Source organism: Ranitomeya imitator, chromosome 2 (genome assembly GCF_032444005.1).
Source record: "Ranitomeya imitator isolate aRanImi1 chromosome 2, aRanImi1.pri, whole genome shotgun sequence".
Classification (NCBI taxonomy): Eukaryota; Metazoa; Chordata; class Amphibia; order Anura; family Dendrobatidae; genus Ranitomeya; species Ranitomeya imitator.
In genome coordinates, this window is record NC_091283.1 from 381,910,130 (window position 1) to 381,929,018 (window position 18,889).

Below are 18,889 nucleotides of genomic sequence, written 5' to 3' on the forward strand. Positions count from 1 at the left end.
TATATATATAGATATTATGAGCCAGCTAGAATGTATGGGCAGCAGTCAGGACCTGGAAGGAGCCCATATATAATAGGTTCAAGGTACCTTAGATAATTATTTGGCTGCTCTGTGCTTACAGGACCTGTGATGACATCACAATCATGTTATCAGTCACATGGAAGGGAGGACTCCTCCCCTCCTGTGACCTCATCACTACTCCTGACCCCACACATAAACTTCCCCTCATCCAGCACCATGACAACCAGCAAAGCACAGTCCTGCATACACTGAGGCCCCTGATCATGTGACCCCTGACTCCTCCCCTCCTGTGACCTCATCACAGGTCCTGTGTGCACAGAACAGCCATATATGTGGTGTGCGGCTCTGCAGGTGGAGGTAGGTGCTGGAGATTCCCCATTACTGGGCGGGGGCAGGGGACATTAACCCCCTCAGTGCTGCGGTCCCATTCCAGGAGACAGAACGTGTTCCCGTCTGTGTCACTATATCAGGGTCTCTGTATTGGATTACATTTGGTCACTTTCCTCCTGACGGCGCTCGCTGCTCTGTTACTGTACAGTCTCCATTATGGCCGTCGCCCGCTCCATGTTGTCACTATCAGGATATTTAACCCCTTAACAACCGCCGATACGCCTTTTAACAGCGGCAGTTAAGGGTACTTAAACCACAGCGCCGTTAATTAGCGGCGCTGTGGAAAAAGTAAATAGCGCCCCCCAGAGTCCGATTTTCTCCGGGGTCTCGGCTGCCGGGGGTAGCCGAGACACCAGAGAACATGATTCGGTGTTATTTTTACTGACCCCACTTTTGCGATCGCCGGTAATTAATCGTCTACCGGCGAGCGGAAAAAAAAAAAAGCGATTTCTTTTTAATTTCTCTGTCCTTTGATGTGATCGCACATCAGAGGACAGAGAAAAGGGGTCCCAGATAGCCCCCCAATACTCACCTGTCTCCCCCGGTGCTCCTCGTGGCTCCCGATGGGCGCCGCCATCTTTTTCCGGCAAAAAAATGCTGCCGGCATGCACCCGCCAGCCGGCACCGGGAGAATCTTTGGGGTCTCGGCTGCCGGGGGTAGCCGAGACCCCAAAGAACATGATCGGGGTCGGTTTTACCGACCCCTGTTTTGCGATCGCCGGTAATTAACTGTTTACCGGCGACTGCAAAAAAAAAAAAAAAAGGACAGAGAAATAGGGGGATTCGGGGACCCTATTATACTTACCGATGTCCCTGGGTCCTCCTGCGTCCTTCTCCTGCCTGCCGGCGTCTTCATGGGGAAAGAAAATGGTGGGCGCATGCGCAGTGCGCCCGCCATCTGTCGCCATCTGCCGGCCGCCAGGAGAAGAGCAGTTGGGGCTAAAGTTAGGGTTAGGGCTAGGGTTAGAGTTAGGGTTAGGGCTAAAGTTAGGGTTAGGGCTAGCGTTAGGGTTACGGTTGGGGCTAAATTTAGGGTTAGGGTTGGGGATAAATTTAGGGTTAGGGCTAAATTTAGGGTTAGGCTTCTTTCACACTTACGTCGGTACGGGGCCGTCGCAATGCGTCAGCCCAACATACCGACGCACGTTGTGAAAATTGTGCACAACGTGGGCAGCGGATGTAGTTTTTCAACGCATCTGCTGCCCAATCTATGTCCTGGGGAGGAGGGGGCGAAGTTACGGCCACGCATGCGCAGTCAGAAATGGCGGATGCGACGTACAAAAAAACATTACATTGAACTTTTTTTGTGCCGATGGTCCGTCAAAACACAACTGATCCAGTGCATGACAGACGCGACGTGTGGCCATCCGTCACGATCCGTCAGCAATACAAGTCTATGGGCAAAAAACGCATCCTGCGGGCACATTTGCAGGATCTGTTTTTTGTCCAAAACGACGGATTGCGGCGGATGCCAAACGACGCAAGTGTGAAAGTAGCCTTAGGGTTAGGGTTGGGGCTAAAGTTAGGGCTAGGGTTGGGGCTAAAGTTAGGGTTAGAGTTGGGATTAGGGTTAGGGTTTGGATTAGGGTTGGTATTAGGGTTAGGGTTGGCATTAGGGTTACGCTTGGGATTAGGGTTAGGTTTGGGATTAGGGTTAAGGTTAGGGTTGTGATTAGGGGTGTATTGGGATTAGGGTTAGGTTTGAGGTTAGGGTTGAGATTAGGATTAGGGGTGTGTTGGATTTAGGGTTATGGCTAGGGTTGACATTAGGGTTGTTTTGGGGTAAGGGTTGTGATTATCGTTAGGGTTAGTGATTAGGATTATGGATCGGGTTGGGATTAGGGTTAGGGGTGTGTTGGGGTTAGGGTTGGAGCTAGAATTGGGGGGTTTCCACTGTTTAGGTACAACAGGGGGTCTCCAAACACGACAGCCAATTTTGCGCTCCAAAAGTCAAATGGTGCTCCCTCCCTTCTGAGCTCTGCCGTGCGCCCAAACAGTGGGTTACCCCCACATATGGGGCATCAGCGTACTCAGGATAAATTGGACAACAACTTTAGTGGTCCAATTTCTCCTGATACCCTTGTGAAAATAAAAACTTGGGGGGCTACAAAATCTTTTTTGTGGAAAAAAAAATATTTTTTATTTTCACGACTCTGCATTCTAAACTTATGCGAAGCACTTGGGCCTTCAAAGTTCTCACCACACACCTATATAAGTTCCTTGGGGGGTCTAGTTTCCAAAACGGGGTCACTTGCGGGGGGTTACTACTGTTTAGGTACATCAGAGGCTCTGCAAACGCAACATAACGCCCACAGACCATTCTATCTAAGTCTGCATTCCAAAACAGCGCTCCTTCCCTTCCGAGCTCTGCCGTGCGCCCAAACAGTGGTTTACCCCCAAATATGGGGCATCAGCGTACTCAGGATAAATTGGACAACAACTTTAGAGGTCCAATTTCTCCTGTTACCCTTGTGAAAATAAAAATTTGGGGGCAAAAAGATCATTTTTGTAGAAAAAATGTGATTTTTTTATTTTCACGGCTCTACGTTATAAACTTTTGTGAAGCACATGGGGGTTCAAAGTGCTCACCACACATCTAGATAAGTTCCTTAAGGGGTCTAGTTTCCAAAATGGTGTCACTTGTGGGGAGTTTCCACTGTTTAGGCACATCAGGGGCTCTCTAAACGTGACATGGCGTCCAATCTCAATTCCAGCCAATTCTGCATTGAAAAAGTCAAACGGCGCTCCTTCACTTCCAAGTTCTGCGGTGCGCCCAAAAAGTGGTTTACCCCCACATATGGGGTATTGGCGTATTCAGGAGAAATTGCATAACAAAATTTATGGTTACATTTCTGTTTTTACACTTCTGAAAATAAAAAAAAATGATTCTGAATTAAAATGTTTGCAAAAAAAAGTTAAATGTTCATTTTTTCCTTCCACATTGTTTTCAGTTCCTGTGAAGCACATAAAGGGTTAATAAACTTCTTGAATGTGGTTTTGAGAACCTTGAGGGGTGTAGTTTTTAGAATGGTGTCACACTTCGTTATTTTCTATCATATAGACCCCTCAAAATGACTTCAAATGTGATGTGGTCCCTAAAAAAAAATGGTGTTGTAAAAATGAGAAATTGCTGGTCAACTTTTAACCCTTATAACTCCCTAACAAAATAAAATTTTGTTTCCAAAATTGTGCTGATGTAAAGTAGACATGTGGGAAATATTATTTATTATTTTTCGTGACATATCTCTCTGATTTAAGGGCATAAAAATACAAAGTTTGAAAATTGCAAAATTTTAAAAATTTTCGACATATTTCTGTTTTTTTTTCATAAATAATCGCAAGTAATATCGAAGAAATGTTACCACTATCATGAAGTACAATATGTCACGAAAAAACAATCTCAGAATCAGCGGGATCCGTTGAAGCGTTCCAGAGTTATAACCTCATAAAGTGACAGTGGTCAGAATTGTAAAAATTGGCTCGGTCATTAAGTACCAAATTGGCTCTGTCACTAAGGGGTTAAACACCTTCCCGATATTGGACGTATGCGTCATGGTCGGCTGGTACTTACCGACCTATGACGTATGATACGCCATGGTGGTTTTGCACGCACAGAAGCTGATTCGGCACTTAGTACAGGATTGATGCCCGCACCACTCCCAGCACTTTAGCCCCCTAAATACTGCGATCGTTATCAATCACATTATTTAGCAGGAAATCAGGGATGGAGCCGCCTCTGCTCTCCGATCAGCGCACCCACAACGCCACTACAAGGGGTCGATCATTGCCTTGGTGACCCTTTCCAGGTCGTTTGGGTTACCAGAGGTAGCAAACTTGCTAGATCATGCTCAGAGCATGATGTAACAAGTTCGTCAATGCAGCGCTGACAGTTTGTAAAGCTCCTGCATAGTGGGACAAAGTAAAAAAACAAGTGAAAAAATATTTTCGAAAAAAAATAATAGCACAAAATAAACAAAAATGAAAATATATTGTACCCATAAATAAATACTTTTTACGAAAATAAAGTACTCATATTTGGTATCCCTGCATCCGTATCGAACCGACCTATAAAACCGACCCACTAGTTAATCCCGTTAATGAACACAGCAAAATAAACAAGACAAAAAGCAATGCTTTATCATCATATCGCCGAACAAAAAGCATTTAAAAGATGAATGTAAATAAAAATGATACTGCTGAAAACTTCATTTTGTCCTGCAAAAATACTGCCATACAGCTCCGTCAGTGGAAAAATAAAAGATATAGCTCTCAGAATAAAGCAATGCACAACATTTTTCTATAAAATATTTTTTGTGTAATAGCGCCAAAACATTGAAAAAATATAAATGAACTATTGCTGTAATCGTACTGACCAGAAGAATAAAGCCACTTTACTAATTTTACCACAAGTGGAACAACATTAAAAAAAAACAAAACAAAAAACAATTCCTGAATTGATGGTTTTTGTTCATTCTGCCCCCCTCCCCCCCCAAAAAAAAGTCAAAATAGAGAGCGATCAAAAAATGTCATGTGTGTGAAGATGGTACCAATAGAAACGTCAACTCGTCCTGCAAAAAACACATGACTCTGTGGGCTGCAATATTGAAAAATTATAGCTTTCAAAATGTGGTGATGCAAAAACTAGTTTTGGCAAGAAAAAAAGTGTGTCACAGCAGCCAAATATAAAAACACAATATAAATCTGATATTGCTGTAATCGCACTGACCCCAAGCATAAAGCTGTCTATTCACTTATACCGCACGAGGAATGGCGAAAAAAAATTAAAGAAACCAATTCTTCACTTGCTGTTGATTTGTTCATTCTGCATCCCAAAGATTACATTTATGCTGCGCTCTATGCTGAGTGCTTACACCGGGGTTTCCGTGTAAATCTCTGAAATATGTGATTCAGATGGAACCTCTGGAGGAAGATTCCCTATAATAAGGCAGATGGAGGCACTGTGGACACTGTCTAGCCTGTGATTTTGCGGCGGCGGTCTTTTTAGACATGTGTAAAAACAAGGTCCTCCACAGTTTTGTGTACTTCTGAAAAAAAGGACATCCCTGAACAGAGGTAACTCTGTTGCCTCATTATAGTGAATGGATCCTTTGAGGGTTTCATCTGCATCATGTCACTTGGAGATGTAAATGGAAACCTTAAATTAAGTGATCAGTGTAGAGCACAGGGTAACTGTGATCCCAAACATTATGTAAAATGTTCCCAATAAAAGCTTTAACTCAATCCACAAACAAGTCCCCACTCAGGTCCATCATCTGTCAATGGAAATATAGTGGGCTCTGGAAAATCAAAATGGCTCCTCGCCCCCAAAAGAAATTCAGCAAATTCTGCGCTCCCAAACCCAAATGCCCTTCTCCCTTCTGCCCCAAAGTGTGCCTAAACCACATTTAGAGTCCACATGTTTGGCATTTCTGTGGTGAAAAAAACATACTGATTACTACAACGGCAGTTTGGAATTTTCACTACTGCTGCTTTTTTCTGGAAAACACCCATGGAGTAAAAATCATCACTACACCTGTAGATAAATTCTCAAAGGGGTACAACTTGAGGGGGATTCTGCTCTTTATCAATTAGGGGCTCTGTGGAGAAACAGGGTCAGTGGGTGCTCTCGTCCGCTGGCCCAGCTGTCTTTAGCAAGACCGCATGGACCAGGGCTCATACCACTGAATGCCCCCTCTATCTCCCGGTGGGCAATACACTACACAGACAACACAGGGTTAAGGTAAAACAGTGTGGCAATACTTTATTGAACCACAACACACAATAGCAAACAGAACAATCTCAGCAATTACCCCAAGATAGTGCACATGACAGGGTCTTAAGGTACCGTCACACATAACGATATCGTTAACGATATCGTTGCTTTTTGTGACGTAGCAACGATATCGTTAACGAAATCGTTGTGTGTGACAGCGACCAACGATCAGGCCCCTGCTGGGAGATCGTTGGTCGCTGGGGGAAGTCCAGCACTTTATTTCGTCTTTGGATCTCCCACTGACATCGCTGAATCGGCGTGTGTGACGCCGATTCAGCGATGTCTTCACTGGTAACCAGGGTAAATATCGGGTTACTAAGCGCAGGACCGCGCTTAGTAACCCGATGTTTACCCTGGTTACCGTTGTAAATGTAAAAAAAAAAACACTACATACTTACATTCCGGTGTCTGGTCATGTCCCTCGCCTTTAGCTTCCCGCACTGACTGGTGAGCGCCGGCCAGCCGTAAAGTACAGCACAGCGGTGACGTCACCGCTGTACTTTACGGCCGGCGCTCAGTCAGTGCGGGAAGCTGACGGCGAGGGACATGACCAGACACCGGGAATGTAAGTATGTAGTGTTTTTTTTTTACATTTACATCGGTAACCAGGGCAAACATCGGGTTACTAAGCGCGGCCCTGCGCTTAGTAACCCAATATTTAACCTGGTTACCCGGGGACTTCGGGATCGTTGGTCGCTGGAGAGCTGTCTGTGTGACAGCTCTCTAGCGGCCAAACAGCGACGCTGCAGCGATCGACATCGTTGTCGGTATCGCTGCAGCGTCGCTTAGTGTGACGATACCTTTACTCTTCCGTTGTCTCGCCGGGATAATGGTAGATGTTATATCAGAGCTCCCAGGGTCGCTATTCCACCTGTGATATACACACAGAGAAGAGATATCGACAAGCGTAGGAAGATGACAGAACAGTCCATAGCTTCCATACAAGGTCAAAAGCCAGTTAACATGATGTCTGAGCTCCCAGGATCGCTATTCCACCTGTGATACACAGAGAAGAGGTAACGACAAGCGTAGGGGGATGACAGAGACCAGTCCATAGAGTCCGTACAATGTCAAAAGTCAGTTGACATGACGTCAGAGCACTCAGGGTCGCTATTCCACCTGTGATACACACAGAGAAGAGGTAATGACAAGCGTAGGGAGATGACCAAGAACTGTCCCTAGAGTCCATACAAGGTCCAAAGCCAGTTGACACGAGAGTCACCACCTGGCTTATCTGACCATCTCCATGGAACCAGGTGACCAGCGGGTCCAAAACCTGGCTTACTCCAAACATATCCATGGTTCAGAGATGGTTACTGGATCAGATCTGTGTCCTTCCAACCGGAGCCAAAAACCCCTAGGTTGTTTCCTATAGAATCATAGATCAGTGTCCCTCGTGATAGTGCCATGATGAATTGGCTGCAGTCCTTTCTCTTGTCTGTTGGGTGGTTTGCAGAATGTCCGGCTGCTAGCTCTTTGTTACTTCAGTCTCCCATGTTGTGATCTCTGAGTCTTCTTATACCCAAGACATGTAAGCTATTTTTAGAATTACCCAGGGTCCTTCAGTCCAACATCAAGATAAGGTAAACAATGTTGATGGGATCAAGAAGCACTATTAGCATATCAGAACACATCAATAAACAAAGCCTAACACACCCTATGTACAGTCACTATTACAGACACACAGCATGTTAGATATTATATCACTTGGCAAGTCTGTCTTCTTGACCCACCAGACATAAACACTAAAGGCCCCTTCACATTAAGCGACGCTGCAGCGATACCGACAACAATCCGGATCGCTGCAGCGTCGCTGTTTGGTCGCTGGAGAGCTGTCACACAGACCGCTCTCCAGCGACCAACGATGCCGGTAACCAGGGTAAACATCGGGTAACTAAGCGCAGGGCCGCGCTTAGTAACCCGATGTTTACCCTGGTTACCATCCTAAAAGTAAAAAAAACAAACAGTACATACTTACCTAACGCTGTCTGTCCTCCAGCGCTGTGCTCTGCACTCCTCCTGTACTGTCTGTGTGAGCACAGCGGCCGGAAAGCAGAGCGGTGATGTCACCGCTCTGCTTTCCGGCTGACCGACGCTCACAGCCAGTGCAGGAGGAGTGCAGAGCACAGCGCTGGAGGACAGACAGCGTTAGGTAAGTATGTACTGTTTGTTTTTTTTACTTTTAGGATGGTAACCAGGGTAAACATCGGGTTACTAAGCGCGGCCCTGCGCTTAGTTACCCGATGTTTACCCTGGTTACCAGTGAAGACATCGCTGGATCGGTGTCACACACGCCGATCCAGCGATGTCAGCAGGGAGTCCAGCGACGAAATAAAGTTCTGGACTTTCTTCAGCGACCAACGATCTCCCAGCAGGGGCCTGATCGTTGGTCGCTGTCACACATAACGATTTTATTAACGATATCGTTGCTACGTCACAAAAAGCAACGATATCGTTAACAATATCGTTATGTGTGAAGGTACCTTTAAATTCACAAGCCAATATACAGATAAAAAGCCAGTTCTTTTGGTTTGCAAAAACATGGTTGTCAGGGAAATTAAGATACAATCTGGTTTCTTCACAGACTCTGTATATGGAGGCCCCAAACTATTATAGGAAAATCTGCGCTCCAGGAGGCAAATAGAGCTCCGTCCCTCCTGTATCTCGTCGTAAGACATACTGTGTAGCTATATATAGGGTATTTCTACATTAAGCAGAAATTGTGGGACACATTTTTGTGCCATTTTTACCCATTTCCCAGTGTGAACATTTAAAATCTAGGATTGAAACAAAATTTTCGTAATTATTTCTTCTTCACTACCCACTGGTATAAAATTCTGTGACCCATCTGTGGTGTCAATATGATCACTGCACCCGTCAATGAATTAATTGAGAGGTGGAATTTGTAAAATCATGTCTGTTATGGGGAGTTCTGCTGTTCTGGCATCTCAAGGCCTCTGCCAATATGAAAAGACACCCTAAAATGTGTCCAGCAAAATCTTACCTCCAATATCTCTGCAGACTCTGGAACAAATTGGACAACAAATTTTCGGGTTCATTTTCTCCTGAAAATAAAAAAATGGGGCTAAAATAACATTTTTGTGGGCAAATATAGATTTTTTTTTTCACATCTCTACGTTATAAACTTATCTGAAGCACCTGGTGCTTGTGCTCACCACACATCTGGATACATTCCTTGAGGGGTCTAGTTTGCAAAATGGGGTCACTTGTGGGGTTTTTCCATTGTTTAGGCACATCAGGGGCTCTGCAAATGTGACATAACATACGTTAATTACTCCAGCAAATTTTGCATTCAAAAATTCAAATGGTGCTCCTTTCCTTCCGAGCCCTGGTTTTCCTCCACATATGGGGCATCAACGCACTCAGAAGAAATTGCATTTCATTTTGGGTTCCATTTTTTCCTGTTACGCTTGTGAAAATAAAAAAATTGCGCTTAAAGTAAAGTTTTTGTGAAAAAAGTTAAATGTTAATTTTTTCCTCACATTCTAAAAATTTCTGTGAAGCACCTGAAGGGTTAAGAAACTTCTTGAATGTGGTTTTCAACACATTGGGGGTGCAGTTTTTAGAATGGTGTCACTTTTGTTTGTTTTTGTCATTTATAGCTTCCCCCGCAAAGTCACTTGAAAAGTAATGTGTTCCCTCAAAAAAAAAAGTTTTGTAAATTTTGCTAAAAAAATTAGAAATTACTGGTCAACTTTTAACCCTTATAACTTCCTAACAAAAAAAATTATGTTTCAAAAGTTGTGGTAATGTAAGCTAGACATGTGGGAAATGTTATTTATTAACTATTTTGTGTGACAAAACTCTCTGATTTGTGGGGATAAAAATGAAAAGATTGAAAACTGCAACATTTTTTACATTTTCAGCAAATTTCTTTATTTTTTTTTAACAAATAAACACAAGTCATATCAAAGAAATGTTGCCACTGTTATGAAGTACAATATGTCATGAAAAAACATTCTCAGAATCAGTGGGATCTGTTGAAACGTTCCAGAGTTATTACCTCATAAATTGACACTGTATTGTAAAATTTGGCTTGATCATGAAGGCTTGGGGGCTGAAGGGGTTATTGTTCTATCTGTTACTGATGACCCCAGTTGTGCCATCCTGATCTTTGTGGATGTTTGCGGAACTTTATAACTTTTGTCTTGTTTTTATTAAATATTTAATAAAAATTCAGATATTTTAGATTTTTCTTTTAGATTTGTTCTGTGTTTTTGGTGCTGGATTGGAGATATTCTGTGATAAATCTCTGTATGTGACTATAATGGGACTGTGTGTCATACCGGGGGCAGGACGGGGCCATGACTGGATGTAATGATCATGTGACGCCGGTAACAGCTTCGGAGATTTCTTACATGGGATCTTTATGATGTTACATCATCATCTTCTCCCCATTCAGGTCCCTACAATATCGGATCCTCTCAGTGGAGATCTTCTATATAAGAGAATTCTCCTGAGTGACCCTACAAGGATGGATAGGGACAGGGACAAGATGGCAGAGAGGATATTACACCTCACCCTAGAGATCCTCTTCCGGCTTACTGGAGAGGTGAGAGATTCTGATGACGTCACATTACATCATTCTTATCTATGGGAATAACAGATGGACAGAACTGGAGAGGTGAGGACTCTGGAAATGTCTGTAGTGAGGTTTATTAATGTGTCTCTCCATAACCAGGATTACACAGTAGTGAAGAAGACCTCTAGTGAGCGCTGTCAGGCCCCTGTGTCTGAGGGATGGGGAAGACCCCTGAGCCCAATCACGGGGCCTCCACCTCACCCCCTGATACATGATGACATCAATGACCAGAAGATCCTAGAACTCACCTACAAGATGATTGAGCTGCTGACTGGAGAGGTGACACTGCTGGGAATGCTGGGACATTATACAGCAACACTATGGAGGGATTGGGGGGATGACGGTATCATTGTATGTGTCAGGTTCCTATAAGGTGTCAGGATGTCGCCATCTATTACTCCATGGAGGAGTGGGAGTATTTAGAAGAACACAAAGATCTGTACAAGGACATCATGATGGAGGTTCCCCAGCCCCTCACATCACCAGGTAATAGACAGAACTAAATACACACAGCCTATAATTATCTGTATGTAATGAATTAATTCAGTCCCTGTATGTGTTTCCTCCAGTTCTATCCAGTGAGAGGACAACACCAGAGAGATGTCCCCGTCCTCTTCTTCCTCAGGACTGTAAACAAGAAGATCCCGATGTTCCTCAGGATCATAAGGTAGATGGAGAGAAGGTGCCATGAGATCTCCCCTATGATATGTAGGGGACTGTGAAGGTCTTGTATTACGTCTTGTTTTATCCACCAATATTATACAATATTATGGACAATTTATTAGAGACATTTGTTCTCTCCGAATTGAACATTTTCTATATGGAAATTAGAACCATGAACCCAGGGTTCAGCAGAAAATGAAGCAATCAGTGTGAATACACATTGTAAAATTGCGCAATGCTAGGGTCTGGGCTAGTATTTCAACAATTTGTCAACCTCATGAGCAGCAGTTCCAATTACACCTCTACAAGCATTTATGATGCACTTGTACGTAAATCTATTTTATGTTTTTATATCAGCCTCATGCATATTAGTGCGCTTTGGATAAGTCTCTATGAGCTTTCCACATTTTGCCACTGGATTGTTGCCCATTCCTCAAGGCAAAACTGCTCCAACTCCTTCAGCTTAGATGGTTTCATTTGGTGAATAGCAAACTTCAAGTCTCATCACAGATTCTCAATATGATTAAGATCTGGGCTTTGATTAGGTCTCTCCAAAACATTTACATGTTTCCCTTTAAACCACTACTTTTGCAGTATTCGTTGGGTCATTGTCTTGTTAGATGGCGAACCTCCGCCCCTAGTCTCAAATTACTAATAAACTGAAATGGTTTTGCTCAAACATATTCCTTTATTTTGCACCATCCATCTTCCATTCGACTCAGACAATTTTCCCTGTTCTTGCTTCTGAAAATCATCCCCACAGCATGATGATGCCACCACCATGTTTCACTGTGGGAATGGTGTTCTTGGGGTGATGATTTGTGTCGGTTTGGTACCAAGCATAGCGTTTACCTTGGTAGCTAAAAAGTTAAATTTTAGTCTCATATGACCACAGAACCTTCCTCCATAAAGGCCACCTTTATGGAGTGTACGGCTTATTGTGGTTGTATGGACAGATACTCCACTGTCTGCTTGGGAATTCTGCAGCTCCTTCAGGGTTACCTTGGGTTTTTGTGCTGCCTCTCTGATTAATGCCCTCCTTTCCCGGGCTGAGAATTTTGGTAGGTTGCGGTCCCATGCTTTTTCCATTTGATGATAATGCATTTGATGGTGCTCAGGGGGATCATCAGTTTAGGATATTTTTTATAACCCAACCCTGACTTGTACTTCTATAAACAACTTTGTCCTAGCTTGTTTAGAGTTCTCCTTGGTCTTCATTGTGTCATTTGGTTAGTGGTGCCTCTTGCTTAACCCCTTCACAACCTTGGACGTATCCATACGTCCAGGTTGGTAAGTGCTTACCGTATTGGACGTATTGATACCTAATGGTGATTTTGTTCTTACAGGAGCAGTCGCAACCGGGTGTCTCACTGCCGCTCCCTGCAGTTTAACCCCCTAAATGCTGCAATCGATATCAATCTCAACATTTAAAAGACAGGAAGAGAGAGAGAGCCCCCATTGCCCTCTGATCAGTGACCCCGCAACTCCATCGCGGAGGCCCTATCGTTGCCATGGTGACCCGATGTCATGATGACATCTGGGTTACCAGACTTTAGCAAGTTAGTTAGATCATGCGCAGTGATCTAACTAACTTGTGTCATTGCAGCACTGACAGTTGCAAAGCATAGCATGATCCTGCATTGCAATGCTTTATAACTATAATCAGAATGCTGATAGGCAAAGTCCCACTAAGAAAAAAAGTTTTAAAAAATGTTGTAAAAATATAAATAAAAAAAATTCAGGTACTTCCCTGCACGTCTGTTCCCCGGCGCCAGCAGCTTCTTCCTGTAATGAGCGGTCACATGCTTTGGCATCATACTGCTGAACAAAAAGTGGAATAAAATGTGATAAAAAAACAATTTGTAAATAAAAATGGTACAGTTGTACTTCAAAAAAACAAGCTGTTATACAGCTCCATAAGTGGAGAAATAAAAAAGTTATAGCTCTCAGAATACAGCTATGCAAAAATAATTATTTTTTGTATAAAATTGTTTTTATTGTGTAAAAGTGTGGATTAGAACTGACCTAAAGAATAAAGTCGTCTAATCATTTATACCTCACAAGGAACAGCGTAAAAAATAAATAAAACCATTTCTTCACCTGCTGTTGATTTGTTCATTCTGCATCCCAAAGATCGCAATAAGGCTCGGCTCATATCGCAGGTCTGCGACTAAAAGCTGTTTGATTATTTTCATCTAATTTCCATATATTTTGGTGTGCTGAAAACGAAAAAAATATATAGAAAAAAATCCTGGACGTCAGGATTTGCCACAAAATGCAAACTTATCTTCAAATTTAATATATTTTTCTCAATTTTTGGTATTTTTTTTATCTTAGGGTTTCGAAAGTCAAAATTACTATTAATTAACCCCTCTGTGACCTTAGACGTACTATCCCGTCGAGGTGCCCTGGGCTTATCTGACCCTGGACGGGATAGTACGTCATAGCCGATCGGCCGCGCTCACGGGGGGAGCGCGGCCGATCGCGGCCAGGTGTCAGCTGCTTATCGCAGCTGACATCCGGCACTATGTGCCAGGAGCGGTCACGGACCGCCCCCGGCACATTAACCCCTGGCACACCGCGATCAAAGATGATCGCGATGTGCCGGCGGTGCAGGGAAGCACCGCGCAGGGAGGGGGCTCCCTGCGGGCTTCCCTGAGCCCCCCGCAGCAACGCGATGTGATCGCGTTGCTGCGAGGGTCTCCTCACCTCCCTCCCTGCTCGAGCCCCGGATCCAAGATGGCCGCGGATCCGGGTCCTGCAGGGAGGGAGGTGGCTTCACAGAGCCTGCTTAGAGCAGGCACTGTGAAGGCTGCAGCGCTGCATGTCAGATCAGTGATCTGACAGAGTGCTGTGCAAACTGTCAGATCACTGATCTGTGATGTCCCCCCCTGGGACAAAGTAAAAAAGTAAAAAAATTTTTTTCCAAATGTGTAAAAAAAATAAAAAAAAAATATTCCAAAATAATGAAAAAAAAAAAAAATATTATTCCCATAAATACATTTCTTCATCTAAATAAAAAAAAAAAACAATAAAAGTACACATATTTAGTATCGCCGCGTCCATAACGACCCGACCTATAAAACTGTCCCACTAGTTAACCCCTTCAGTAAACACCGTAAGAAAAAAAAAAAACGAGGCAAAAAACAACGCTTTATTATCATACCGCCGAACAAAAAGTGGAATAACACGCGATCAAAAGGACAGATATAAATAACCATGGTACCGCTGAAAGCGTCATATTGTCCCGCAAAAAAAGAGCCGCCATACAGCATCATCAGCAAAAAAATAAAAAAGTTATAGTCCTGAGAATAAAGCGATGCAAAAATAATTATTTTTTCTGTAAAATAGTTTTTATCGTATAAAAGCACCAAACCATAAAAAAATGATATAAATGAGGTATCGCTGTAATCGTACTGACCCGAAGAATAAAACTGATTTATCAATTTTACCAAACGCGGAACGGTATAAACGCCTCCCCCAATAGAAATTCATGAATAGCTGGCTTTTGGTCATTCTGCCTCACAAAAATCGGAATAAAAAGCGATAAAAAAATGTCACGTGCCCAAAAATGTTTTCAATAAAAACGTCAACTCGTCCCGCAAAAAACAAGACCTCACATGACTCTGTGGACCAAAATATGGAAAAATTATAGCTCTCAAAATGTGGTATTGCAAAAAATATTTTTTGCAATGAAAAGGGTCTTTCAGTGTGTGACGGCTGCCAATCATAAAAATCCGCTAAAAAACTCGCTATAAAAGTAAATCAAACCCCCCTTCATCACCCCCTTAGTTAGGGAAAAATAAAAAAAAATGTATTTATTTCCATTTTCCCATTAGGGCTAGGGTTAGGGCTAGGATTAGGGTTAGGGTTAGGGCTAGGGTTAGGGCTAGGGTTAGGGCTAGGGCTAGGGTTAGGGCTAGGGTTAGGGCTAGGGCTAGGGTTAGGGTTAGGGCTAGGGTTAGGGCTAGGGTTAAGGTTAGGGTTAGGGCTAGGGTTAGGGCTAGGGTTAGGGCTAGGGTTAGGGCTAGGGTTAGGGCTAGGGTTAGGGTTAGGGCTAGGGTTAGGGCTAGGGTTAGGGTTAGGGCTAGGGTTAGGGTTAGGGTTAGGGCTAGGGTTAGGGTTAGGGTTGGGGCTACAGTTAGGGTTGGGGCTAAAGTTAGGGTTAGGGTTTAGATTACATTTACAGTTGGGAATAGGGTTGGGATTAGGGTTAGGGGTGTGTCAGGGTTAGAGGTGTGGTTAGGGTTACCGTTGGAATTAGGGTTAGGGGTGTGTTTAGATTAGGGTTTCAGTTATAATTGGGGGGTTTCCACTGTTTCGGCACATCAGGGGCTCTCCAAACACGACATGGCGTCCGATCTCAATTCCAGCCAATTCTGCGTTGAAAAAGTAAAACAGTGCTCCTTCCCTTCCGAGCTCTCCTGTGTGCCCAAACAGGGGTTTACCCCAACATATGGGGTATCAGCGTACTCAGGACAAATTGGACAACAACTTTTGTGGACCAATTTCTCCTGTTACCCTTGGGAAAATACAAAACTGGGGGCTAAAAAATAATTTTTGTGGGAAAACAAAAAGATTTTTTATTTTCACGGCTCGGCGTTATAAACTGTAGTGAAACACTTGGGGGTTCAAAGTTCTCACAACACATCTAGATAAGTTCATTGAGGGGTCTAGTTTCCAATATGGGGTCACTTGTGGGGGGTTTCTACTGTTTAGGTACATTAGGGGCTCTGCAAACGCAATGTGACGCCTGCAGACCAATCCATCTAAGTCTGCATTCCAAATGATGCTCCTTCCCTTCCGAGCCCTCCCATGCGCCCAAACGGAGGTTCCCCCCCACATATCGGGTATCAGCGTACTCAGGACAAATTGGACAACAACATTTAGGGTCCAATTTCTCCTGCTAACCTTGGAAAAATACAAAACTGGGGGCTAAAATATAATTTTTGTGGAAAAAAAAATATTTTTTATTTGCATGGCTCTGCGTTATAAACTGTAGTGAAATACTTGGGGGTTCAAAGCTCTCACAACACATCAAGATGAGTTCCTTAGGGGGTCTACTTTCCAAAATGGTGTCACTTGTGGGGGGTTTCTACTGTTTAGGTACATTAGGGGCTCTGCAAACGCAATGTGACGCCTGCAGACCATTCCATCTAAGTCTGCATTCCAAATGGCGCTCCTTCCCTTCCGAACCCTCCCATGCGCCCAAACGGTGGTTCCCCCCCACATATGGGGTATCAGCGTACTCAGGACAAATTGGACAACAACTTTTGGGGTCCAATTTCTCCTGTTACCCTAGGGAAAATACAAAACTGGGGGCTAAAAAATAATTTTTGTGGGAAAAAAATTTTGTTTTATTTTTATGGCTCTGCATTATAAACTTCTGTGAAGCCCTTGGTGGGTCAAAGTGCTCACCACACATCCAGATAAGTTCCTTAGGGGGTCTACTTTCCAAAATGGTGTCACTTGTGGGGGGTTTCAATGTTTAGGCACATCAGTGGCTCTCCAAACGCAACATGGCGTCCCATCTCAATTCCTGTCAATTTTGCATTGAAAAGTCAAACGGCGCTCCTTCCCTTCCGAGCTCTCCCATGCGCCCAAACAGTGGTTTACTGCCACATATGGGGTATCAGCGTACTCAGGACAAATTGGACAACAACTTTTGAGGTCCAATTTCTTCTCTTACCCTTGGAAAAATAAAAAATTGGGGGCAAAAATATAATTTTTGTGAAAAAATATGATTTTTTATTTTTACGGTTCTGCATTATAAACTTCTGTGAAGCACTTGGTGGGTCAAAGTGCTCACCACACATCCAGATAAGTTCCTTAGGGGGTCTACTTTCCAAAATGGTGTCACTTGTGGGGGGTTTCAATGTTTAGGCACATCAGTGGCTCTCCAAACGCAACATGGCGTCCCATCTCAATTCCTGTCAATTTTGCATTGAAAAGTCAAATAGCGCTCCTTCCCTTCCGAGCTCTCCCATGCGCCCAAACAGTGGTTTACTGCCACATATGGGGTATCAGCGTACTCAGGACAAATTGGACAACAACTTTTTGGGTCCAATTTCTCCTGTTACCCTTGGTAAAATAAAACAAATTGGAGCTGAAGTAAATTTTTTGTGTGAAAAAGTTAAATGTTCATTTTTATTTAAACATTCCAAAAATTCCTATTAAACACCTGAAGGGTTAATAAACTTCTTGAATGTGGTTTTGAGCACCTTGAGGGGTGCAGTTTTTAGAATGGTGTCACACTTGGGCATTTTCTATCATATAGACCCCTCAAAATGACTTCAAATGAGACGTGGTCCCTAAAAAAAAATGGTGTTGTAAAAATGAGAAATTGCTGGTCAACTTTTAACCCTTATAACTCCCTAACAAAAAAAAAAATTGGTTCCAAAATTATGCTGATGTAAAGGAGACATGTGGGAAATGTTACTTATTAAGTATTTTGTGTGACATATCTCTGTGATTTAATTGCATAAAAATTCAAAGTTTGAAAATTGCGAAATTTTCAAAATTTTCGCCAAATTTCCGTTTTTTTCACAAATAAACGCAGGTACTATCAAAGAAATTTTACCACTATCATGAAGTACAATATGTCACGAGAAAACAATGTCAGAATCACCAGGATCCGTTGAAGCGTTTCGGAGTTATAACCTCATAAAGGGACAGTGGTCAGAATTGTAAAAATTGGCCTGGTCATTAACGTGCAAACCACCCTTGGGGGTAAAGGGGTTAATTCACATCAATGTATTGAAGATATACAATGCCAAAAAAATATAACTTTCAAAGAAAAGAACTTTCAGAGTGAGCTAATGAAACCAGCATCAACATGTTGCAAGCTGAACGAGCAGGCTCTGACATGCCGGGGCTTGATTCAATTGTTTTATCTTGGTTCTCGCCTGTTTGCACTTTTTCATCTCAATTCGTGTTAACTTGTCATATTCAACCGTGTTTCCCAAAATTAGCATTATGGCTCAGCGGGAGTGTATTAATTCGCCTGACAGTTTCTGTTACATTTGTGGTGAATATACAGTGTTGAAGCAACAGCTGAATATTACAAACTTTGTGAAAAAAGTATACTTCGCTTATTTCGGACTAAAGCTTGGAGATCAAGATAAAGCTTGGGCACCTCATAAAGTGTGCAAATGGTGTGTTGAGGACCTCCAAAATTGGTTCAAGGGTAAGAAAAAAGCTTTCCGTTATGGGATTCCTATGGTATGGCGAGAGCAAAAGAAACATAGTGACGATTGTTACTTTTGTTCATGCGATGTGAAAGGGTATAATTCAAAATGGAAGCATTCCATTTCATACCCCAATATTCACTCAGCAATTTATCCCATCCCCCATGGCACAGATATACCAGTACCCAAGGCCCCTGATACCTTGGAAGAGAAAACTAGCTCCGATGAAGGTGGAGTCATACCTGAACCAGA

At 43.1% G+C, this 18,889-nt stretch overlaps 1 protein-coding gene across 1 annotated transcript in view; it reads left to right on the forward strand.

Moving 5' to 3' along the window:
* Positions 1–327: 327 nt before the first annotated feature.
* Positions 328–18,889, forward strand: part of LOC138664073 (zinc finger protein 773-like) — a 44,533-nt gene continuing 25,971 nt past the window's right edge. Inside the window, exons 1-5 of the mRNA XM_069750500.1 lie at positions 328–378; positions 10,608–10,757; positions 10,887–11,066; positions 11,150–11,273; positions 11,357–11,454. Of these exons, the coding sequence (XP_069606601.1) occupies positions 352–378; positions 10,608–10,757; positions 10,887–11,066; positions 11,150–11,273; positions 11,357–11,454 (579 nt within the window). The 5' untranslated portion in view covers positions 328–351. The remainder of the gene's footprint in view (positions 379–10,607; positions 10,758–10,886; positions 11,067–11,149; positions 11,274–11,356; positions 11,455–18,889) is intronic.